The sequence below is a fragment of the Mobula hypostoma genome, chromosome 27, assembly GCF_963921235.1.
Source record: "Mobula hypostoma chromosome 27, sMobHyp1.1, whole genome shotgun sequence".
In the NCBI taxonomy this organism is placed as follows: Eukaryota; Metazoa; Chordata; class Chondrichthyes; order Myliobatiformes; family Myliobatidae; genus Mobula; species Mobula hypostoma.
In genome coordinates this window covers 37,574,959-37,600,656 of record NC_086123.1, presented here as the reverse complement: position 1 = coordinate 37,600,656, position 25,698 = coordinate 37,574,959, and the positions used below count along the sequence as shown (strand labels likewise).

Sequence of the window (25,698 nt, the reverse complement as noted above, 5' to 3'; positions counted from 1 at the left end):
CCATTACCTTCCTGACTTTCCCAATCCACTTTCATATTAAAATCCCCCATAATTATCTTGACATTGTCCTTCTGACATGCTTTTTCTATTTGCAGCTGTAACTTTCAGTCCCCATCCCAGCTGCTGTTTGGAGGCCTGTATTATAACTGCTATTAATGTCTTTTTACCCTTGCCATTTCTTAACTCGACCCATAAGGATTCTACCTCTTCTGATCCTATGTCCCTTCTTTCTAGTGATTTGATATTGTTACTTACCATCAGGGCCACGCCACCCACTTATCCTACCTTCCTATCTTTCCTATACACTGTATATCCTTGGACATTCAGCTCCCAATCACATCCATCATTTTGCTATTACTCAGTGATGGTCATAATGTCATATCTTTTATCTGTAGCTCTACAACAAGGTCATCCACTTTATTTCTAATGCTGCGTGCATTTAAGTACAGTACATTTAGATCAGTATCTGTTACTGACTTTGCTATATTTCTATCGCACAGCAAATTATCCTGTCTATTCACCTGCCTGTCCTTCTTGCCATCTTTGCTGCACAGTATCTTTGATTTATTTCTATCTTCCTCTTCCTTGACCCTAACACCCTGGTTTCCTTCCCCCTGCCAACTTAGTTTAAACTCTCCCTAAGTTATCCCTGTGATAGCTTGGGTTTCATCCTGGTGCTCCAGTTTTCTCCCACAGTCCGTAGAAGTACTGGTTGGTAGGTTAATTGGACATTGTTAATTGTATTTGATCAGGCTAGCGTTAAACCAGTGGTTTGCTGGGCAGTGTCACTCAGAAGGGCCTGTTCTGCGATGTATCTCTAAATTTAAAAAAAAATGAAATGGTGAAAGTATAATATCATTTAAACAAGGTACATAGATCTCTGAAAAGTTGTCATGGTGTATAAAATCTACAGATTTTTCCCAGGGTACACATTAAGACCCTTGTCAACTGCTGTTAGAAGTTCATCATCTCAGTGTCAATGTGCTTTGGTCAGACCAAACCAAGCTGCTCTTCCAGACTACGGAGATGCCTGCAGGTGCATGTTGCTGTTAGGCACATTCAAGCATGCAGGGTTTTATGCTGATGGACATCAGTCAACACAAAGACTTCTGAGGAGCGACCACAGTTTTGGGGCTTGTCGCCCCTGGACACTGAGGAGCTGAGTCCTGTCAACAACCTGTCAAGTACTCCATGGGACATGAGACATAGATAAGGTGAATAGCCGCAGTCTTCTCCCCAGGGTAGGGGAGTCCAAAGTGAGAGGGCTTAGGTTTAAAATGAGAGGTGAAAGTTGCAAAAGGGAGCTGAGGAGCAATGTTTTCCACACAAAGGGTGGTGGAAGTATGGAACAAGCTGCCAGTTGAAATGCTGGAAGCGAGAGCTGTTTAACAGACATTTGGAGAGGTACATGGATAGAAAATACTTAGAGGGGTACGAGCCAAACCCAAGCAAATAGGACTAATTTAGGCCACTGGGTTGGCATGGATGAGTTAGGCCAAATGATCTGTTTTCCGTGCTTTGTACATGTACTTCCTTCTGCCGAGCCAAATTATAAAAAATGTATTATTCTGATGTATAGTGAACAGAGGAAAGGATGTGTACTGAATGTGATTCCTCTGTAATAAGAGGCATTGGTAATGGATAGCAAGCACCTTTCTTCCACAACAGTAATAGCTAACAGGTGGGGGCCTTTTTAATGCGATTGGAGCAATGTATGGGAGGGGACATGTGAAATAGGTTTATTTACACACAGGTGCATTGCTAGAGTGGAGGTAGAGGCAGATACATTAGGAATACTTAAACTCATAGATAGGGACATGAATGATAGAAAAATGGAGGGCTATGTGGGAGGGAGGGGTTAGATTGATCTTAGAGTAAGTAGGGTCAAAGGTCGGCACTACATTATGGGCCAAAGGGCCTGTACAATGCTGTACTGTTTGATATATTACTCTGATATTCACCGAATATCTGAAAAGATGTGTACTCAGTGTATGTCCTCTATGTATTGTTATGAATAAAGTTAATTTTTAAATTAAAAATAGTAATTGAAAAGATTTATGGGATCCTACACCTTATAATTGGAAGGGTAGAACATAAGGGAGGAGGTAGAACACCTTGGTCCTGGTTTGACTTCATTGGATGCTTCGTACCACAGGGCACTCACTGCATCTCCCAAGGAGTTATCAGTTATAGGGGAGAAAAACACATTCACCCAAGCTCACTAGGCTTTTGGGGTTACATTATGTAGACTAGGTATGTACGCTCTTAATGGCTGACTTATTTGAGAGGTTTAGTATTTAGTATTTTGAAAGGATTTGACAGAGGAATAGAAAAGAGTTTTCCATCGTATGAGATAAAATCTAAAGATTTTCGAGAGGGTTACAGAAATGTGAGACTGGGATGGTTCCAGCAATGAGAATCTTTTAGTTCTGTGGGTAGACTGAAGAAGTTAGTAAGTCCTCCTTGGAAAAGTGGATGTCAAGAGGTAATTAAGATTATGGTGTCGACTGAATAGATAGGTTGGATCTGTTCCCATTGGTGGAAAGGTACATTGGGTGTATTCTTATCTAACTCATTAATAAATATTACAAAAAGCAAAAGATCATGATAATAGCCTCCAATAGGTTATGGAAGTGATCATGCCCAGTTAGTTCAATGCCATTAACTATCCATTCAGCTGCTAAAGGAGCTCAAGCATACATTCCCCAGCACTTGCTGAATGATGGAATTGGCCAAAGAAGCGAAAGTGACAAAGGAAGATCTTTTATATACAGGGATTGATGAGGCTCTGAAAGCACTGGCCAGACAGTATTGGAATAGACTCAATTCGATAACATTAAAATATACTGTAAGTGTACGGGGAGATGGAGTAGGACTTGTGGAACTTACTTTGCACAGAGCCAACAATGCTCCAATGGGCTAATTGGCCTAATTTCATACTGCAATCGCAGGACAAAGTAAAATCAGACCCAAGCCTCTCAGGAAAGAAGTGAAGAGATTTTTCTTCAGTGCAAAGGTGGCAGGAGTGTGGAACTATCATCTACAGAAATCAGTGTTGGCTTGATATTTAATGCTTGCTTATTTAAGTATGTATGCATGTATTTATCTTTCTCTTTCATTTTGTATTTGCACAGTTTGTTGTCTTTTGCACACCGGCCGACAGTTCTGTTGGTGTGGTCTTTCATTGATTATTTTATGATTATTGGATTTATTGATTATGCCCACAAGAAAATGACTCTCAGGGTTGTATATGATGACATATATGTACTTAGATAATAAATTTACTTTGGACATGTCTTAACAACTAAAATTCATCTTGTTGAAAGATGGAACAGATAAAAGGGCTGAATTGCCGTTTCCTAGTATGTTTTATCCTATTGAAAGGAACAGAAAGGTGTACCTAACCTCTGGTAAGCTTTATTAAAATAGTATTACAATTTTTAATCGTGCAGAGCATGAGAAAGGGCAGATAATAGTGCAGAGCTAATTCCTCTCAGCAGACTTTCAGAAATATTATCAGGATACAAACAGGAGTAGGATAAACTAGGTGCCTTCAGATATTCGTGGACAAATCACCACATGCTGTCTTTATATTTGCCGTAAGATGTGTTATTTGTGGACCAGGGTAATCATCTACAACGTAGACAGCCTAGCTCTAACAGCAATGTGTCAGTCATATTATTCAGCACCTCTGAAAATTAATCTGGTTCTATATTATCTATCCTCAGTGAAAGCGTATTTCTTCAATGTTATGGTTCTGGAAGTTCAAAGAGTTTCAGCCAGGTGTAGAGATCATTTAATTGCTCTTTTCATGACAACTTAACAAGGATCCCTCCCAGCACACATTGACAATGCAGACCTGGACAGCTTGCTCTCTCGAGGTGTCTCATCTGCTTCAACATGCGTTGCAGACAATGAACGCTGGGTTGGGAGAATATTGATCAGTAGTGACCTAATTTTGAGAAATGATTCATTGACAGCAAATGCGTTGTTGTACAATTGTAAGAACTTGTACAACCATAATGCAGGCACATAAAATACAGCCAGTAAAAGCTTTTATTTTAACCATATGTTTCTCCTCACTTTAGAAATGGGTTTAAGATCACGATAACAACCCCCAGAAGGTTATATAGGTGAGTGTCTAAGCAAATCAGTGGTTATCGACAGTCCATTCAGCCAACAAAACAACCCAAGCAAATCTCAGCCATACATTTCCCAGCATCACCTGCTCAAATCCAGGCTCTGCACACAGCAGGAGGTGTGGCAAAATAGTGTGTGATGTCTCAAGCAGATAGTCCTATTAAGACCATATGACACAGAAGCAGAATTAGGCTATTCAGCCCATCAAGTCTGCTGTGCTATTTGATCATGACTGATTTATTTTCCCTCTCAACCCCATCCTCCTGCCTTCTTCCTATAACTTTGGCACCTTCACTAATCAAGAACGTATCAAACTCTACTTCAAATATACCCAACGACTTGGCTTCCACAGCTGTCTGTGGCAATAAATTCCACAGATTCACCACCCTCTGACTAAAGAAATCCCTCCTCATCTCTGTTCTAAAAGAAAATCTTTCTATCTTAAACACAAAAGATTATGCAGATGTTGGAAATCCAGAGCAACACACACAAAATGTGGAAGGAACTCAGTAGGCCAAGCAGCGTCTACGGAGAGGAATAAACAGTCAACGTTTTGGTGTGAGAGCCTTCGTCAGGAGTTAGGATGCTCCCTGTCCTGCTGAGTTCCTACAGCATTTTGTGTGCATTGCTCTCTCTACTGAGGATGTGCCCTTTGGACTGCTTACGATAACCAAATAATCTGAGGAAGAACACAGAGAGGAATTATTTGCTCTGCTGGGAGTCCAGAATGAAGGGTACTTTCTCCTTAATTTATAACTAGGACATTCACCAATGGTATTGGAGAATAGTTCTTAAAATATCAATAGAAGTGCAATGTTTTTTCCCTCAAAACACAACAAACTGAAACCAACAGGTGTTTGTTAGCCAAGGGAATTAATGACCAGGGAAGCAAAACAGAGGTACAGGGTGGCATGGTAGCGTAGTGGTTAGCATAACGCTATTACAGGTCTAGCGACCCAGATTCAATTCCCGCCACTCTCTGTACAGTGTTTGTACGTTTTCCACCGTGACTGTGTGGGTTTCTTCCAGATGTTCCCACATTCCAAAGGCTCATAGGATAATTGATCCCATAGGTGTAATTGGGTGGTGAGGGTTTGTTGGGCCGGAAGGGCCTGTTACCGTGATACATCACTAAATAAAAAATAAAGGGCAGCCATAATAAGTCTGAATGTTGGAATAGGCTGGAGGGGACAGATAGCTTCCTCTTGCCACCATATTCTTACGTGCTTTTAACCTTCTTGCAAAGTCAGGGCTGTCATAAGCATAAGCAAATGCTTTGAGAGGCTGGTCAAAGTCTACATCTGCAGCTTGCTACCAGCCACACTGGAACCCCTACGATTTGCCTACCCACACAACTGATTGACAGATGACGCAATAGCCACAGCCCTACACACCGTCCTCACACATCTGGAGAAGGATGCTTAATGTGAGAAGCTGTTCTAGGGCCACAGTTCAGCATTCAACATCATAATACCCCCTAGGCTAGACAAGAAGCTCAGAGACCTTGGCCTGCACCCTGCATCGTGCAGTTGGATCCTGGACTTCCTGTCGGATGGTAAGAGTGGGCTCCCTCACTTCTGCCCCTCTGACCCTCATCTCAGGAGCCCCAGGGTTGTGTCCTGAGCCCCATCCTCTACTCCCCATATGTCCACAGTTGTGTTGCCATGCATGGCTCCAATCTTCCGATCAAATTTGCAGATGACACAACGTTGATAAGCCTTATTTCCAACAAGGATGAGACAGCTTACTGAGGAGAAGTCAATGCCCTGACACAGTGATGTTAAGAAAACAATCTCTCCCTTTGAAAAAACTGAGCTGATCGTGGATTACAGGAGGAATGGAGACAGGCTAACCCCTATTGACATCAACGGGCATGTAGTTGAGAGGGTGAGTAGTTTCAATTTCTTCGGTATACACATCACTGAGGCTCTCACCTGGACTGTACATAGCAGCACCTCTTTCACCTCAGGTGGCTGAAGAAGTTTGGCATGAGTCCCCAGATCCTCAGGACTTTCTACAAGGGTACATTAGAGAGCATCCTGACTGGCTGTATCACTGCCTGGTACGGGAACTGTAATTCCCTCAATCACGCGGCACTACAGAGAATAGTGCGGACAGCCCAGCACATCTGTGTATGTGAAATTTCCTCTATTCGGGACATTTACAGCAGCAGGTGCATAAAAAGGATCCGAAGCATTATCAGGGATTCCAGCCACAAACTGTTCCAGCTGCTACCGTCTGGCAAACAGAACTGCAGCATTAAGGCCAGGACTAACAGGCTCCGGGACAGCTTCTTTCACCAGGCCATCAGACTGATCAATGCACATTGATCTGATTGCTTATCTAACTGTACATACATGTATACAATCTTAGTGTTTGGGTAATATCCTCCCACATTTCCCTTCCTTATTGCTTGCACATTGTAACAGAGATGCAACATTAAGATTTTTACTCCCTCATGCGGTTGGATGGATGTAAGAAATAAAATTCTAAATCTAAACTGAATAAGGACATGGGAGCAACAGCAAGCCATTCAGTCTCTCAGACTGTTCTGCCATTTGAGCTTATAATAGCCAATATGCATCTCAATTCTGCTTCTCTGATTATTGCAAAAGGTCCTTGAGAGGCAATTAAAGCGGGATTTACTGTTAAAGATCACAGGGCATGGGTAGATGAGGCTGCGTGATGTTAATTCACAGATTAATCACAATCTCATTGAATAGCAGATTGATTGATGGAGGATAAAATACCCATATTACAGTGCGCGTGGGGCAATTATCACATCCTGGCTGATGTGCTCTTGCACATGAACACAAGAGCAGGGAGGGAGGTTATGTGTGAACTTTATAAACCATTAGTTAGACCTTGCTCAGAGTATTACATGCATTTCTGGTCACCACACTGGAGGAAGGATGTGAAAGCACTAGTCATAGTCATAGTCATGGTCATACTTTATTGATCCCGGGGGAAATTGGTTTTTGAGTGTAGAGGAGAATCTTCTGAATGAAGCTGAATTTCCTTGTGATTAATTCTTAGCTTTGGCTAATTCATGGGAAGAATATACTAACTCCTAACAGACAACATGGGAATTGGCGCTATAATGCGTTACTATATGACTGACATAAAATAAAACTAATCTTTAATCTCATCCCTTGTGCCGGTCTCCAATTGACTAACAATTGCAGAATGATGTATCTATGCCATGAACAGGGAGGCAGTGAAGCCCTGTTTGTGATGTTCTCCAAGACTAGAGACACTTCGTCGCTTACATTTGGGTTGGGAAAGGAAAGCTGGCTTGGCGGCTCTGGATGCTGCCTAGCCAGATGCTGGCTAACCTGTTCCAGTTGTTCGATGCTTCCCACTTGTTCACTCATCTCTTTACTCTGCTTCTTTGTTGTAGCCTCAAGATGACGAAGCTGCTTCTTCATCTGTGTCACGGTCTCCTTGTCCTGGGGCTCACAGGATGTGAGGTCACTCAGTTCAGCCTTCAGCTCTGCTATCTGCTGCTTTAACATAGTGGCTTCAGATTCTTTTTCCTGTCAAACAAGGTAGAGAGGAAATCACAGTCACTCATTTTGTGATTTCAGTGTCAGACTAGAGTGGCAGGAACAGCAAAGTCAATGTCACCCCCAAACCATGCAAGTGTCCCATGACTGAAAGCATGCACAATGGATCTGCTGAACCAAGGTATCACAAATGAATTTCAAGGTAGACTACAAGGTCATGGGTGCACCATAAGGCTGTGTATCATACAGGGGTGTTGATGGCGGACCCAAAAGCAAGACAACACAGACACTGAAGTACTAGGACCAGGACAAGGAACTTGGAACTAGGAGCCTGGGCTAGGACTCTGAACCAGAGACTGGGCAGGGACCCGGAACCTGGGTCTTGACTGGGGCTCAGACTCTGGATCTAGGCGAGGACAAGATGTGGCTACGGGACTGGATGTGGCTAGGCTACAGGACTGGATGTGGAACTCCTGCACAGGACGAGGCACATGGACAGGATGAGAACACAAAACCTTGACTTGGACAGGACGAGGTTCTTGGACTAGGCTTGGACTAGACAAGGTACTTGGACGTGGCTTGGACTGGACGAGGGAACTCCAGCACAGGATGAGGAACTCCAGCACAGGATGCCGCTCTTGGACTAGGTTTGGCTTGGCTTTTGGACTTGGCTTCGTTAGGCTCTTGGGTACGGAGTCGGGACTTCTTGGGCTTGCCGCTGGGACCCTTTCTAGGATGCAGGGCCAGGATGACGGCTGAGGATACTTTCCGAGGTGATTGCCAAGGATACTTGCCGAGGTAAACTGCCGAGGGAAACTGTCAGGGATTCAGATGGGGAGGGGAAGGGAACAGTCCAGCAGGGAATCCTTGGTTTGCAGAGGTATTTATGTGGCAGCCCAAAATGAGAATCAGGTGCCTCAATTAAGGCACCCAAAGGAACAAGGGAAAACAGGAAAACCCGGAATAAGGATCGATGAACCTGACTGTGAAATGGAATGTGGAGTTCACGGACCGGACCATGAACCTGTGTGCTTAGTCCTCTGCTCTACCCACTTTATACTTATGACTGAGACCAACCACAGCTCCAATGACAGATTTAAGATTTCCAACGACACCATTGTTGTTGGGCAAGTCAAAGGTGGTGGCGAGTCAGCATATAGGAGGGAGATTAAAAATTTGGCTGAGTGGTACCACAGCAAAACCTCTCAACTCAATGTCAGCAAGTCCATGGAGATGATTATTGATTTAAGGAGAAGGAAACCAGAGGTCCATGAGCCAATCTTCATCAGGATGTCAGAGGAGGAGAGGGTCATCAATTTTAAATTCTATGGTGTCATTATTTCAGAGGATCTGTCCTGGGTCAGCATGCAGGTGCCATTACAAAGAAAGCATGGGAACGCCTCTATTTTCTTAGAAGTTTGCGAAGATTCAGCATGTCATCTAAAATGTTGATGAAAACCCATAGATGTATGGTGGAGAGTATATTGATAGGTTCCATCATGGCCTTGTATGGAAGCACCAATGCTGTTAAACAGAAAGGCCTACAAAAAGTAGTGGATACATCACGGGTAAAGCCATCCCCACTATTGAACACCTCTATGCGGAGCGCTGTCACAGGAAAGCCACATCCATTATCACAGGCATTCTCTCTTCTCACTGCTACCATCAGGAAGAAGGTACAAGAGCCTTAGGACCTGCATCACCAGGTTCAGGAAATTACAGCTCAATCATCAGGCTCCCGAACCAGAGGGGATAACTTCACTCAGTATACTAGAACAGTGTAAATACCCTGGACTGCCATGTACTAGAACATTGTAAGGAGTTCAGTATACTAGAACATTGTAAATAATTGAAGTTCAGTGTACTGGAGCATTATAAACTGGGTTTCACCTTTATGTCCTGCTGCGACCGGTAAAGTTCTGCCCTCAAAGTGTGACTTTCCTGTGATATCTTCTCACGAAGGCTCTTCTCAAAGGCTGCCTTGCCAAGAGCTTGAGCCAGCTCCATATCAAACCTGAGTAGAGAGGATGAAACAGAAATGGAATTAAGATAGCAACACATCCTGAGTAAACTTTACTCTGAATGAGATAGTGAAAAGGACCAGACCTGGTAAAATCAGTCAAGTTTAACGTCAAAATAGAAAATACAGTATCTTTCCCAGAAAGTCACCATTTTCAATGAACTGAAGGCAACCCTTTATTAAGTGGCCCATTGACCAGAAACCAAACCAGAGCAGCACACAAGTACCCTGGTTACTAAAGAGGGGTATAATGAAACAGATATTTTATTACTAAAGCAGGTGATGGAAACATAAAGAAGGCATGCCAGCAGTTCTACTTCATTAGACCTTTGAGATTTGGTACGTCTAGCAGAAGATTCTAACTGGCATGGAGACTCCAATACAGAGGATCGAGACTCCAATGCAGAGGATTGCGACTCCAATGCAGAGGATCAACACTCCAATGCAAACTTACCTTCACTAAGCAATGATTTTGAAAGGCCAATTAACCCGCCAGCATATCTTTGAGATCGGAGAGGAGAGTGAAGCACCTGACAAAGTTCACAGGGGGAATGTTAAAACTGGAGACAGACAGCACCAGGGATCAGAATCAAACCAAGTTCCCTGGAGCTGTTAGGCAGCATCACTAATACACATTAGAAGAACCTGCTATCTGGAGAGCCCAGACAAACCTTCTCTGCTTCTTCTCCAGCTCATGATTGCGACTTTGCTGACCTTCCATCAACACCTTGGTGTCCTCCAAGTCTGTAGACAACTGCTTTCCTTTCCTCCTGAGCTGCTGAACTTCCTGCTTGGCATGCTCATAATTTTGCTGGAGGTCTGAAAGCTGAGAAACAAAATAACGTAAGATGCAGGCGCAGTAACTCGAGCCAATTCCACCATTCTAGAAACTCATGGTCGATCTGATCTGGAACTTGTTTCCACTTTCCTGTCTGGAATCCAGTTCAAATTTGTACTTATTTCAGGCATGAATTCATATGGAGATGGCCAGCAGTCTGAGAACTTAAAACATGGAGAAGTACAGCAGAGGATTGGATCCTTCAGCCATACTATAGTATCAAACTAATTAATTAAAGACCTAACTAAACTAATCCATTCTCTGCACAATGTCCATGTCCTTCCATTCTCTACACATTCATGTGCCTAAGAACTGCCTAAACACCTTTTTGTATTTGTCTCCACGAGCATCCCTGACAACACATTCCAGGCATCCATCACTCTGTGCACAACAAAACTTGCCCCACACCCCTCCTTTGAACTCTCCAGCTCTCATCCGGAATGCATTCTCTCTAGAATTAGATACTTCACCCTGGGTGAAACATAATAGACTCCCAAAACTCTGCAATTTCTGAGAGAAGAAACTCTGGCCTATGTTTTATTAACAAGAGAAAATCTGCAGATGCTGGAAATCCGAGCAACACACACAAATGCTGGAGGAACTCAGCAGGCTTGGCCACATCGAGGAAAAGAATACAGTCAGTGTTTTGGTCCGAAACATCAACTGTGGTCTTTTCCTAGATGCTGCCTGGCCTGTTAAGTTCCTGCAGCATTTTGTGTGTGTTGCTCCTATGTCTCATTCTCAAGTATCCAACGCCTTGCCACACTGCCTCTGGTGGAGCACACCTGACTGATTCCTCTCTGGGTGGCTGTAAACAGGCAGCCCCACAACTTGAGGCCTTGTCCTTGCCATGACTGAGGCCACACTTCTCTTCCACCATCCACCAATAAATCAGTGAATCAGACTCGCAGCATTCCACATTAACAATGTTCAACAGGATCTTCTGATCAGAAGAAAAGCAACTATCTAATCGACTGCTGGAGACACTCCTCATTATGACAGAGACTGGATACTCCACTGTAACTTAAATCTACCACTGGACTTTTTGTGTCAACATTTCTTCCTGGAAATGTCCTAGGCCGCCTATAAGTTCCTAGGTGTCAACATCTCAGATCCTATCCTGGGCACAACCACAAAGAAGGTGGGTTGGTGTCTCTACTTCTCTGAAGTTTAAGCACGTTTGGCATGTCACTGAAGACTAACAAACTTCTGCAGATGAACCGTTGGAAGTATTCTCACTAGCTGTATTATTTATTTATATACACATATTCTTTCTCTCTCTCTCCTTTTTCTCCCTCTGTCCCTCCGACTATACCCCTTGCCCATCCTCTGGGTTTTCCCCCCGCCCCTTTTCCTTCTCCCTGGGCCTCCTGTCCCATGATCCTCTCATATCCCTTTTGCCAATCACCTGTCCAGCTCTTGGCTCCATCCCTCCCCCTCCTGTCTTCTCCTATCATTTTGGATCTTCCCCTCCCACTTTCAAATCTCTTACTAGCTCTTTCTTCAGTTAGTCCTGACGAAGGGTCTCGGCCTGAAACGTCGACTGTACCTCTTCCTGGAGATGCTGCCTGGCCTGCTGCGTTCACCAGCAACTTTGATGTGTGTTGTTTGAATTTCCAGCATCTGCAGAATTCCTCGTGTTAGCAGTATCACAGCCTGGTATGGAAATTCCATTGCACAAGTACACGGGAGAGTGGCGGATTCAGCTAGTTCTATCAGGCATACAGCTCTCCCCACCAAAGACAGCTAGAAGAAGCCATCCTCAGGGTGGAGCAGCAACACATTATATTCTGTCTGGGTAGCCTCCTATCTGATGGCATGAATATCCATTCCTCCTTCTGGCAAAAAAATCCCTTCCCCTCCACTCTTCTAAACCCCACTCTGACTTTCTCACCTGCCCATCATCTCCCCCTGGGTCCCCTCCCCCTTCCCTTTCTCCTATGGTCCAATCTCCTCTCCTATCAGATTCCTTCCTCTCCAACCCCTTCCCTTTCCCACCTACCCGGCTTCACCTATGACCTTCCAGCTAGTCCCTTCCCACTTCCCCCGTCTTTTTATTCTGGTTGCTGAATTTATTTTGATTCCCTCTTCTCATTGCTGCCTTCAGGCAAGAGGTACAGTCCCGAATTTAAGATTCAACATCTATTTCCCCACTTCCACAGGCTCTTGAACTGAAAACATTAATACTACCTTGCACTATAGTGTTTCTTTCTTCCAGTCTTGTACTCATTATTTATTTTAGTTTATATTTTACACATGGACATTATATATAATTTATGCTAATTTAATTTTCTGTTAACGTGTCTGATTTCATCTTGTAATGCAGGTGTTATTGTGGTAAGATACTAATTTTCACAACATTTCTACCCTGTGCATGTATGCCTCTGACAAAGATAAACTTGAACATGATCTTAAATGTTCCTAATACAATAAAGTGGATACCCATGCGTTTCTGACAGTGTATATGAAATAGTGAATCTTTTGACAAAACCTCACAATAGAAGATCAGATTGATGGCAGGAGACCAGGAAAACCTTGGAGGATTTCCAGAACAATAATCTTTCCCCTCAAAATCCAGGCTCTTTACCTTTTGTTCCAGTTCCTGTCTGATCTGTAGCTCCGAATCTACCCTTTCCTCAAACATGCGGATCCTTTTCCGAAGGAACTCCATTTCCATCAACGTACAATCGCACTGCATTTTCCATTCTTCCTCTAACACAAGACATGTAACGTCAGAAGGCAAGTATTTGTGGAGTAGCAAATACAAGAAGAGATATTAATTATATCTGACATTATCAGGGCTTGCTAAACTAATACTTGGGCAGTGCGATAGCGTAAAGGTTAATGCAATTGCTTCACAGATCGCTGATCGGTGTTCGATTCCCGCCACTGTCTCTCCGTCACTGTGTGGATCTCCTCCAGGTGCTACAGCTTTCCCCCACTTCCTAAAGACATACGGTTAGGATTAGCGACCTGTGGGAATGCCACGTTGGTGCCAGGAGCACAGCAATACTTATGGGCTGTCCCCCCTCCCCAGCCATCCTTAGACAGTGTTGGTCAATGCCAATGCCACAGAACAATCCATTTCACTGCAACTTTCAATGTTTTATGAGGCATATGATAAATATTGCTAATCTTTGAACTTTGGGCAAGTCATGAAGTTGAACCCGAGATATTTTGGCGACTTAGGGGCGCATCAGCTGAGACTGGCCAGAGAAGGTTAGCTGGATCACTGTTTAAGCCTAACAGGTTCTCTCATATCCTACTGAGAGGGGAATCTGTCTCGCCTAACTGATCCAGTCCACTTGTCACTTGTGGTCTGTCTGTTGTGTAACCCTTCAGTCGATCACAATTAGAAATGAGCCAAATGCACAGCCTGCCCAGTGTAGCCAATCAGCCTGAATTAGCAAGGAAAAATCATTTGACCACCTTTGCTCCAAACATTGCAAGTTTGCACACGTGGAAGTTCTATGGATACATCTAAAGCATGGGTTGTTTGTACTGCATTTTTATAACAAGCAGTGCAGCAATGCTGGGTGAGGGAATCACAATACAGGAATGCTCTGCTCACCCAGGGTACAAAATGGAGTCAACTCAAGATCAGAGTTTATTTAATCTTTTTGCTACTATCATAAAGGAAGTATTGGAAAAAAATAACAGGGGCAGCAAGCTGGAATAAAAAGCAAAAGGTTTACATCGCTCACTCTGGAAAACAGAACTTGCAATGGTCTGCACACTCCTAGCTTGCTAGTGATATCTCATCCTAATTACCCTCAGAGGCTGCTCAATGTGTTGAATATTTCCAGCTTTCTTAGCTCAGATTTATGGCTTATGCAGTTTTCTCTGTTTTTCAACAAACTATCACAGACTAGTGATAGTGCGGGGGTGGGGGGAGGGCAGAGATGAACACATGAACACTATCTCGTTAGTCGTACTTTACATTATTTAAGATAGGGATTAGCTTTTCTGTCACATGTACATTGAAACATTCAGTGAAGTGCATCATTTGTACCAACAACCAACCCAGTCCCAGGATGTGCTGGGGTAGCCTGCAAGTGTCACCACACTTCTGGCACCAACATAACATGCCCACAACTTTGTACCCTAACCCTTTGGACTGTGAGAGGAAACCAGAGCATGCAGAGGAAACCCGTGCAGTCACGGGGGGGAATGCCCAAATTCCTTACAGACAGCGGAGCGAGTTGAAGTCCAATTACTGATCGCAGGCACTGTAAACTGTTATGCTACACATTATGCTTTATTGATTATCTTTTGTAATTTATAGCGATGTTTATGTATTGCGCCGCACTCTGTCACAAAACAACATACATCAGTGACAATAAACCATATTCTGATTCTGATAACTCATTGGCTATTCTCACTCTCGATTTGGGAATATTGATTTTCCAAGGTAAAGACTCACCTCTGTATCTAAGAGGTCTGTTGCCAAATTGGTTCTGTGGAGAACATCCACCACCCTGACGTTCTGTTTGCAAAATGGGACTGGCAACTAATACAGGGCAATGGCAATAATTTCATTTGATGACTCCACATATCATCTGCAATTCAGATCACTCCTTTACAGGAAGGAAGTGGAGGCTTTGGACAGTGTGCAGTGATGGTGCTCATCAGCTGGAGCACTGGGAAATCATTACATGAACACACAGGCAACCTGTTGGGTGACATTATTTACCCGTCACTGTGGTTGCCAGCTCCCTGGACTGCAGTTGTTCCACAGCTTCCCCCAGCTGCTTCTCAACAGAAGTCAAATTCTTCACCACCTTCTCATATTTTGTCTATGAAGAAAGAAAGCACAGAGAAAAAGAGCAACATTAGTTTCAGCATTTAAGCCAGTGTTGATTTCAGCTTCTGTCCTCAGTCCACAAGGAAAGGCTTGCAGTTGATGTGTAAACCGGGTTTGGTAGCACTGGATTAGTATCTAGTGCTAGGTCTAATTTAGGGATACAAGTTCAACTCCCACCCAAGAGAAGAAGTCAATACATTAAATTTGGAATTCAAAATGCAAAATAAGTATTGGTCATTAGAAAGCTCCCATAGGGTGGCACGGTGGTGTAACAATTAGTGTAACAATTTACAGTGTCAGCAACCTGGGCTCAATTCCTGCTGTCGTCTGTAAGGAGTGTGTACATTCTCCCCGTGACCACATGGGTTTCCTTCCACTGTCCAAAGACATACAGGTTAGGGTTAGTGAGTTGTGGGCACGCTACGTTGGCACTGGAAACATGGCAACACTTGTGGGCTGCGCTCTGCTTGGACTGTGCTCGTTGTTCACAGAAGTGACACATGTCACATTTCGACGTACATGTGACGAATAAAGGCTTCTCTTAATCTTAAACAACAAACAATCTGTTGGAGGAACTCAATGGGCCATGCTGCATCTATGGAAGGAAGGGAATTGTTGATGCTTTACATCAAAACCTTTCATCAGCTCACCAAACTCTCTGCTGGAGGAACTCAACAGGTCAAGAGGATCGGTGGGAGAAAAGAAGCTGTCAATGTTGTGGGTTAAAACTCTGCTCTGATGCAGGGATTCAGTCCAAAACATCAACAATTCCTTTCTGCCTGCAAATGCTGCACAACACCTTGAATTCCTCCAGCAGGTTGTTTGATGCTCCAGATTCCAGCACCTGCAGTCTCAGTTGATAAGGAGCCCTCAAGCAAAACAAATCCTCTCAGTCATATGCATTTAAAAGAGGGTATCACCCTGGCAGGGCAACTGGTCTGGCATGGATAGTGGGAACCTGCAGAGAGTGCTGAACTCTGTCCAGTCCATCACAGGCTTATCACTTTCTTCCATCCAGTCCACCTTCACAATGTGTTTCTTCAGGAGGCTAGTAGCATTGTCAAGGATGGTCAACTTTCTCTCTTCTACATTTTGGGAGAAGATTGAAAGCCTAGATATCTAGACTCAAGAACAGCTTCTTCCCCACCACTATAAGACTTCTGAACTGGTCAGCTCTTTGCCCATCCCTTCCTGTGGTGCTGCCATGTTCTCAAACTCTCAGTTATTCTGTTATTGACACATCAGTATTCCAGTTTGCACTAACTCAGATTGCACAACTATCTACATGTACCGACAGCCCATTACACCACTAGTGTTTAGGGCAGCTCTACTAACTATAGACATAGAAACATAGAAAATCTATAGCACAATACAGGCCCTTTGGCCCACAAAGCTGTGCCGAACATGTCCCTACCTTAGAACTACCTAGGCTTTACCCATAGCCCTCTATTTCTCTAAGTTCCATGTAGCCATCCAGGTGTCTCTTAAAAGACCCTATTGTTTCCGCCTCCACCACTGCCACTGGCAGCCCATTCCACCCCCTCACTACTCTGCGTAAAAAACTTACCCCTGACATCTCCTCTGTACCTATGTCCAAGCATCTTAAAACTGTGCCTTCTCATTCTAGCCATTTCAGCCCTGGGGAAAAGCCTCTGACTATCCACACGATCAATATCGTTATCTTTTACACTTCAATCAGGTCACCTCTCATCCTCTGTCACTCCAAAGAGAAAAGGCCAAGTTCGCCCAATTTATTCTCATAAGGCATGCTCCCCAATCCAGGCAACATCCTTGTAAATCTCCTCTGCACCCTTTCTATGGCTTCCACATCCTTCATGTAGTGAGGCGACCAGAACTGAGCACAGTACTCCAAGTGGGGTCTGACCAGGGTCCTATAGAGCTGCAACGTTACCTCTCGGCTCTTCAACTCAATCCCATGATTGATGAAGACCAATACACCGTATGCCTTCTTAACCACAGAATCAACCTGCACAGCAGCTTTGAGTGCCCTGTGGACTTGTACCCCAAGATCCCTCTGATCCTCCACACTGCCAAGAGTCTTACCATTAATACTATATTCTGCCATCATATTTGACCTACCAAAATGAACCACCTCACACTTATCTGGGTTGAACTCCATTTGCCACTTCTCAGCCCAGTTTTGCATCCTATCAATGTCCCATTGTAACCTCTGACAGCCTTCCACACTATCCACAACACCCCCAATCTTTGTGTCATCAGAAAATTTACTAACCCATCCCTCCACTGCCTCATCCAGGTCATTTATAAAAATCACGAGGAGTAGTGGGTCCCAGAACAGATCCTTGAGGCACACCACTGGTCATTGACCTCCATGCAGAATATGACCCGTCTACAACCACTCTTTGTCTTCTGTGGGCAAGCCCGTTCTGGATCCACAAAGTAATGTCCCCTTGGCATGATCCCATGCCTCCTTACTTTCTCAATAAGCCTTGCATGGGGTACCTTATCAAATGCCTTGCTGAAATCCATATACACTACATCTACAGCTCTACTTTCATCAATGTGTTTAGTCACATCCTCAAAAATTCAATCAGGCTCATAGGATATGACCTGCCTTTGACAAAGCCATGCTGACTATTCCTAATCATATTGTACCTCTCCAAATTTCATAAATCCTGCCTCTCAGGAACTATGCACCATTTAAACACAAGACTCTGCAGATGCTAGAAATCCAGAGTAACAAACAGAAAGTTCTGGAGGCTCTGTAGGTCAGGCAGCATCTATGGAGAGGAATAAATGGTCAACATTTCGGGCCACAACAAGGTGAATTACCACAGCTATGCAGACAACCCACAACTGTATTTGTCTGTTACTCCAGATGACCCTGAGGCTAAAACCTCTGGTCTGGTGTCTTATTAACATTACAGAATAGGTGAGTTCAAATTTCCTTAGACTAATTAAAGAAAAATCTGAAATTTTGGTTATTGTTAGCAATAAAAAAAAGTATGAATCTTAGAAATAAACTTGATCATTTGTCCTTACAAATCAAACCAGAAGTAAAGAATTTAGCATTATTTTTGACTCAGAACTAAATTTTAAATCATATATTAACCATATTACTAAGACTGCATTCTTTCATTTAAGGATCACTGCGAGAGTTTAATTTCTTATAACATCTCAAGATGCGGAAAAATAGATACACGCTTTTGATTTTAGCTGATTAGACTACTCTTTTCAGGACTGTCCAACATATAAATCATCTACAGCTTGTTCCAAATGCAGCAGCAAGAATCTTAACCAGTAAAAGAAATTCTGAGCACATTTCACTGGTTTTAGTATCATTACACTGGTTGCCTATGTCTTTTACGATCAATTTTAAAATACTCTCAATTGTATAGAAGGCTCTGAATAATCTAGCTCCCTAATCGTAATCTTTGATCCATGAATACTGGTTTGCTTAGTGTTCCTAGAGCCAAGCACACAAGAACTGGTGATGTGGCCTTTTGTTCTTACGCACTGAAAATTTGGAATCCCCTACCCACTCTGATAGTACGGTGAAACGTTTCAGAACTCTTCTGAAAAGCTGCTTTATGGATTTATAGGATTACTTAATACCTGTTGATGTCGATTATAAGGAGGTATTTTCGATTATAGTTTATTCTGTATGTTTGTCTTATGATGTTTAATATTCTTATGACGATATTGATTTATCTTTACAATCTATGTAAAGCACTTTGAGCCTGCATCCTAATGTATGACAGGTGCTCTATACTGTCAATGAAGTTATTTTATTATTAAGATCTTTCATTCGACGTTTCATTCTGTTGTTTTTCATTCATCGTGTATATGGTTCACTTGGTGAGCTTCACTCAAGCAAAGGAATTCCATTGTACCTTGGCATATAGGACAGTCAATAATCAGAATTTGAACCTAAACAGTGAAGACTGAAACTACCAGAAAAGCAGCAATGGGGCTGACCCTGAACACAAGACAGTGACTATTCTACAATGGAACATGAGAAACAGAAGTAGGCATGTGTTTTCCAGCCTCGGCTTCATCTGCCATTCAATAACAGTGGGAATCTGACTCAACCATTCAGGCACATCACTAATTAGGTGACAAAACATTTGGCTATCGTTAATCTCTGGCTTGGGAGTACTCTTCAAGCTTAACATTGACAAGTCATTGGACTGGGCCAGATCAGGAACACAGACATGGCATCCAGCTCTCTGATCCAGAGCCAGTTCCCACACTGGTTTCCAAGGAGTTGTTCTGGGGTGCAGGTTATAGAGAGGAGATGAAGAGAGAGAATTGTAAAGAGAGCAAGCATTTCTACATCGATCTCCTTTCACCACCCCAAGCATTTACTCCTTGTAGGGAAGGAGTAACACAATGGTTTGGGGTCCTTGGCCATTTTTAAGATGCTGAGGTGTTGGGACTGTGTGTGAACCATTACCTCGGGTAACATTGAAGGAGACGCTACAGTTCTGGTCCCGCACAGTGGAAAGGTTGTGGGTAGCACTGGAAAGAGTGCAGAGGAGATTTATAGGGCTGGAGAGAAACATTAAATGCTGGACTGCTCAGTCATTCAGCCAACATCTGCAGAAACAGGCAACACACACAAAAATGCTGGTGGAACGCAGCAGGCCAGGCAGCATCTATAGGAAGAGGTACAGTCGATATTTCGGGCCGAGACCCTTCGTCAGGACTAACTGAAAGAAGAGATAGCAAGAGATTTGAAAGTGGGAGGGGGAGGGGGAGATCCGAAATGATAGGTGAAGACAGGAGGGGGAGGGATGGAGCCAAGAGTTGGATAGTTGATTGGCAAAAGGGATATGAAGCTGGAGAAGGGAGAGGATCATGGGACGGGGAGGCCTAGGGGGAAGCCCAGAGGATGGGCAAGCAGTTATAGTGAGAGGGACAGAGGGAGAAAAAAGAGAAAAGGTCAGGTTAACATCAAAACAGAGCAGCACAGTGCTGCAGCTAATAACATCAGATCCTCCCAGTGCCAGAGACCTGGGCTGAATCTCTGCCTCTGGTGGACACCGCACGTTCTCCGTGACTTTCCAACCTCCTCCTAAACTGTGTGGGTGTGTGGTGGAATCTGAAGGAGGGAAGTAGGGGGAGGGGCTTGACAAGAATCTGGTGAGAATACAAAACTAATGTTGAATTAGTGTAAACAGGAGATTGATGGTCAGCGTGGATTGGATGGATCAAAGAACCTTGTTTCCGTGTTGTTTCTTTCCATGACTTTATGACCCCAAAAGTTCACATCGATGACCTTTCATCAGAATTGAGAAAAGTTAGAAATCAAATTAATTTTAGTTGCAGAGAGGAGGGGGGAGGAAATAAAGGGAATATCTGAGATCGTGTGGAGACTAACATGTCCTTTCGATTCATTATTCTTCTCTCCAACTGAACATTTATTTTTCTTCTAACTTTTCCAGTTTTGATTAAGGTCAACAGCCTGAAATACTAACTATTTGATACATTGGGGGCATTTAAGGAATTCTTAGCTAGGCACATGGATAATAGAAAAATAGAGAGCCATGTGGGAGGGAAGATTTAGGTTGATCCTGGAGGAGGTTAAAACGCCGGCACAACATTGTGGGCTGAAGGGCCTGTACTATTCTGTACTATGTTCTATGCTCTGCTTCTCTCTCCATAGATACTGCCAGATCTCCTGGTAGCCACCCACTTCAACTCTGCTTCCCACTCCCATTCAGATATGTCCATACATGGCCTCCTCTACTGCCATGATGAGGCTAAAACTAGGTTGGAGGAGCAACACCTCATATACCGTCTAGGTAGTCTCCAGCCCCTTGGTATGAACATAGAATTCTCCAACTTCCGGTAATTCCCTCCCCGTCCCTTCCTCTATCCCTATGTCACTCTACCCCCTCCCCCTGCTGCCTATCACCTCCCTCATGGCTCCATCTGCCTCCTTCTACTACCCATTGTTTTTTTCCCTATTCCTTCTTCACCTTTCCTGCCTGTACCCTCCCTGCTTCCCCTCCCCCACCCCTTTACTGGTTTTTCATCTGGAACCTACCAGCCTTCTCCTTCCCACCCTCCCCCCACGTTCTTTATAGGGCCTCTGCCCCTTCCCTCTTCAGTCCTGACGAAGGGTTCCGGCCCGAAACGTCAACCAATCTTTTCCACAGATGCTGCCCGACTTGCTGAGTTCCTCCAGTGTGTTGTGAGTGTTGCTTTGACCCCAGCATCTGCAGAGTATTTTGTGTTTACTGCCAGACCTAGCAAGGGATTCCAGTGTTTCAGGTTTATTTCAGATGTAGCATTTTATTTTTCAGCAGAGACTCCCAAGGTTGGAACAGGAATGAAAGAAGACTTAATGGAGGTACATAAAAATCATAACCAAGACAGGATGAATTAGAAGGAGTTATTTCCCTATTGTGGTTGATCGGTAACTAGAGGGTATGTATTTAAGTTAATTAGTAGAAATATTATAGCTGGTGATTGGCATCGGTCTTTCTTGAAGGACCATGAGTAATGATCATCATCACAAGCCTGGGCAGAAAGTACGGAGATCCTGAGATGCCCAGTCGTCAAGATCCCCTGCTCGGCCTCACCACTGCAGTCGAAAGAAAACCAATACATTTGGCACCAGCTTGGCCGCAGGATGTTCAATGATGTCCAGCCACCTTATAGGAGAGGTAACAAAAAAGTATTATTTCTTTCAATGGATGTTGGGAGTGGAACTCTCAGCCAGAGGAACCATCAGCACATTTAAAAACTAGCTGATGAGCACTGAAGGAGACATGCTCTCCAGGGCTGTGGGCTGAGAATTGAGATATCTATTTATGCCCAGCAGAGACAGGTGGGCAAATCGACTGTGCTGTGATCCTCTGAGACTGCACAGGAATACTTTCCCATGCCAAGATGTTTCCGTATGCAGGCTGCCGAATTGTTAAGCAAAGGGGTGGGAAACCCGACCGCGTTTCTCCTCTTCCTACTGAAGGTTGACTGTAGTACTCCTTTCCTTGCATTGGCTGAGTTTAAATAATTCAACACAGGCCAGAAAATAACCCTCTGAACGAGCAGTCAGGGACTTTGTGTGCTGAATAATATATCAAAGGCTGTGATGTGCCAATGGATATTAGAAAGAAACATTTTATATATTAATTCAGGTTTTACAAACTGCTCCCAGCACAGAATCATGGACAACACAACTGCCCTGGGAATTTAGGGCTGTATGTCAGAACAGCCAGCAGGGCACACCGTGCATTCATATTAATAAACAGAGCATCACGTCGACACTATGAACTCCAGTTTTAGATTTGTAATTCCATTTATCGGAGTTCTGCCCAAGAACTACTCACTCTTAAACCCACCTTCCTCATCACAATTAGTGAAGGAATCACCAAGAATCATAGCTACTGTCATGGTTTATTAGAGAATGTTTCAGTGATATAATTCAATATTTAGGGACCACGATTGAAAGGAAAGGAAAGCCAAAAGCTTTTCAATGGGACAGCATATGTATTATTGTTATCTCCAATGTTTAAATTAACATGAGGTCATTGAGACCGTATGAATGTGGGCCAACTGTCCTCTATCCAGGAAAACATTCCAAGGAGGAGCAAAGTTCATTTTTGCAAAGCAGTACAGGATTTCAATAACACAAAATGCTGGAGTAACTCAGCAGGTCAGGCAGCATCTATGGAGGGAAATGAACAGTGGGCATTTCTGGCCGAGACTCTTCTCTGAAAACTTGGTGTATATACACAGCTATTCTGCCCATTGACAAATCCCCAGTATTTTTTATTTCAGTGTTTACTTTCTTCCTCTTGTCTCCCTAGACACCAAAGCTGGCGAGACCTCTGGTATCTCATGATTTTGTAAGAACTTTTAAAAATGTTTTTGATTTTTGATGAAAGGTCTTGGCCCCAAATTCCCACTGTTCATTTCCCTCCATAGATGCTGCCTGACCTGCTGAGTTGCTCCAGCATTTTGTGTCATTCTCAAGATGGTCAGCATCTGCAGAAGCTCTTGTGTACATGATTTCAGTGAGAATTGAACGATTGAAGAAAACTTAGACACTCGAAGCAGACTGAAAACAACTACTGCTTCACTCCGAGTTCCTCCAGCAGATTGCAGCAATTAATTACTTTTTAAAAAGTTGTTTTAAAATCTTTGCAGTAGTTTGTTAAGCAACAAAGGAAACTTTTAAAAATCTTTACAAAATCATTAGATACCAGAAACCCTTCCAGTTTTGATGCCCAGGGGAAGAAGAACAAGGAAAGTATACACTGAAATAAAAGTACCAAGGATTTGTCAATTGGCAGAACATTTATGATTCAGAGAAGGTTATTTAATAGAATGCCCAAAATCTTCTAAGTATTTTAGCTTCTTGAATTTGTTATATTATAAAAGAAGTTTTCTTATATTAAACTGGGTGACAGAGTGGAGATACATCTCTACCAAAGGAGGTGTAAGGCACTCCTTCTCTCCACTCCCCTGCTGGCCATCTTGGGCAAGGTGTGGCACCTACTTAGCCCCCCGTGCCCCGTGCCCCCCCACAATCAGGGTCACAGGAAGCCATGGAAGCATGTGGTGGATGGTCATGTGAGCAGCCGGGTGCATGTCGCAAGTCTTGGTTATGCGTCCACTGACGCCAGGCAGACAATCTCTGAAGAGTATGGACAACGGCTGGGATCACCCGTCTTGGAAAGACACTGCCCAGAAGATGGCAATGGCAAACCACCTGTGGAAAATTTGCCAAAATCATGGTCATAGATAAGGCCATATCGCCCATGTCATACGATGATGACATGTATACTAAGAAAAAAAGTTTTATATTTTCAATGTAAAGAAGCATAGAATTATCAGAATTGTACTAGGAAGCATTCTTGTAAGCCCATATATACTATATATACTTATATTTACAGTGATGCCAATTCATTTTCTGATACCATGGTTTGACGTCATTCTATTTCTTACCTGCATCACCTTCAGTTCCTGCGTGAGGCGCAGCCTCTCAGCACGTTCACTATCCAGGACCCGATAGGTCACGTCACCCTTGAAACGTTCATCGGAGAGCTCTGTTGTGAGGTCCGAAATCTGCAGCAAAATTAGAACGGGGATCAGTAATCACTTTTCGGCGACCCAAGATCACTTCTGCCAGAGTGGGAATGAAATCAACACAGAACTGGTGCCAATGTGGGGTTGTTCAAGTAGAGTCACAAAAGCTACAAAACTCATTTAAGAGAGGGATGTTGCATTTTGTTTCCCTCTGAAGGTTTGAGTCATTGGAAGTCTCTTCCTCGAGATGATGTGCAATATTTTTAAGGCAGAGATCCTCACTTTATGCAGTGTTTTCTATTTTTCACGAACTTCTGTTCATCACATATGTGAGGTTACTCCTTAGAACTGTCCGTGATGCACAGGGACCCACCGCAAATCGCCTGGGAAACTTCCCAGCGCCTTGTGGAATTTTCCATTTGTGATGTCATTTCAGTATTTTAAAAAAATTCAGGTTTCAAAGATCTTTGGATTTTGGAATTTCGTATAAGGGGTGTTCAACATGTAGTTACAAAATATGAGTGAAAAATCTGGGGAATTATACAGCAGATGGTTCAACATCTGTTGTAAGCAACTCACCAGAGTTCATAATTAAGGGTAAACTGACTAAAAACCTTGAAGTTCTTTTTAAACTTATCAGAATGTGCCAGCTGAGGGCTGGTTTATGCCTCATGAACCCATTTCTTCGATGAGTGGACAAAAACAATGGAGAAAGGAATCACTAAGCATATTACTTACAAACACTCCCATGATAATTAGCTAATGCTGAACCGCATGGATGTGAAGACAAAGTATTGACCTCATCAGAATATTAGCTAAGGGGCAGAACACTGAGAACAGGAATAATAGCTGGGTAATCGGATTGAGTCTTCAGATTTATTATTCCAAGTATATCGAAACATGCAGTGAATGTGTCATTTATGCTAACAACCAACGCACACAAGGATATGCTGGGGGCAGCCTGAAAGTGTCACCACATATCTGGGCATCGACACAGCATGCCGACCGTGCTCGGCAGAACAACACAGAACACAACAAGCAACAACCCTGTGCAGTAAATATTCTGCAACTCTATAAAAATTCTAAACAACTTGGTGTTGTTGCTATGGCTCTAAATCACAGAAGCCACAAAAGACAGCACACAATATAATTAAGATGAAGATGGATTCCCAGCAGTCTGAACAGTGTATATAAATTTGCTAAGTTCTTAATACCTGCAAAGAAACTGCTAGTTGTCCTTTTAGGGACATTTATTCAAATGGTGCATTCTTACTGCAAATGAAATGTCATCAGAATTCACAACCATACCCAGCTAGGTCCCCAGTCCCAGCCACATCACAAGGCGACCTATTCCATCTGTGACTAA

At 43.3% G+C, this 25,698-nt stretch overlaps 1 protein-coding gene across 6 annotated transcripts in view; it reads right to left on the bottom strand.

Annotated features, from left to right (window-relative positions):
* The window catches only part of LOC134338586 (unconventional myosin-XVIIIb-like), a 471,306-nt gene that overhangs the window by 121,840 nt on the left and 323,768 nt on the right, over positions 1-25,698 (bottom strand). For all 6 annotated transcript variants that reach the window (XM_063034529.1, XM_063034531.1, XM_063034532.1 and 3 more), the window contains 6 exons: positions 24,252-24,371; positions 15,198-15,300; positions 13,092-13,216; positions 10,338-10,492; positions 9,537-9,660; positions 7,476-7,676 (listed from right to left, as the gene is read on the bottom strand). In XM_063034529.1, coding sequence (XP_062890599.1) covers positions 7,476-7,676; positions 9,537-9,660; positions 10,338-10,492; positions 13,092-13,216; positions 15,198-15,300; positions 24,252-24,371 — 828 coding nt within the window. The remainder of the gene's footprint in view (positions 1-7,475; positions 7,677-9,536; positions 9,661-10,337; positions 10,493-13,091; positions 13,217-15,197; positions 15,301-24,251; positions 24,372-25,698) is intronic.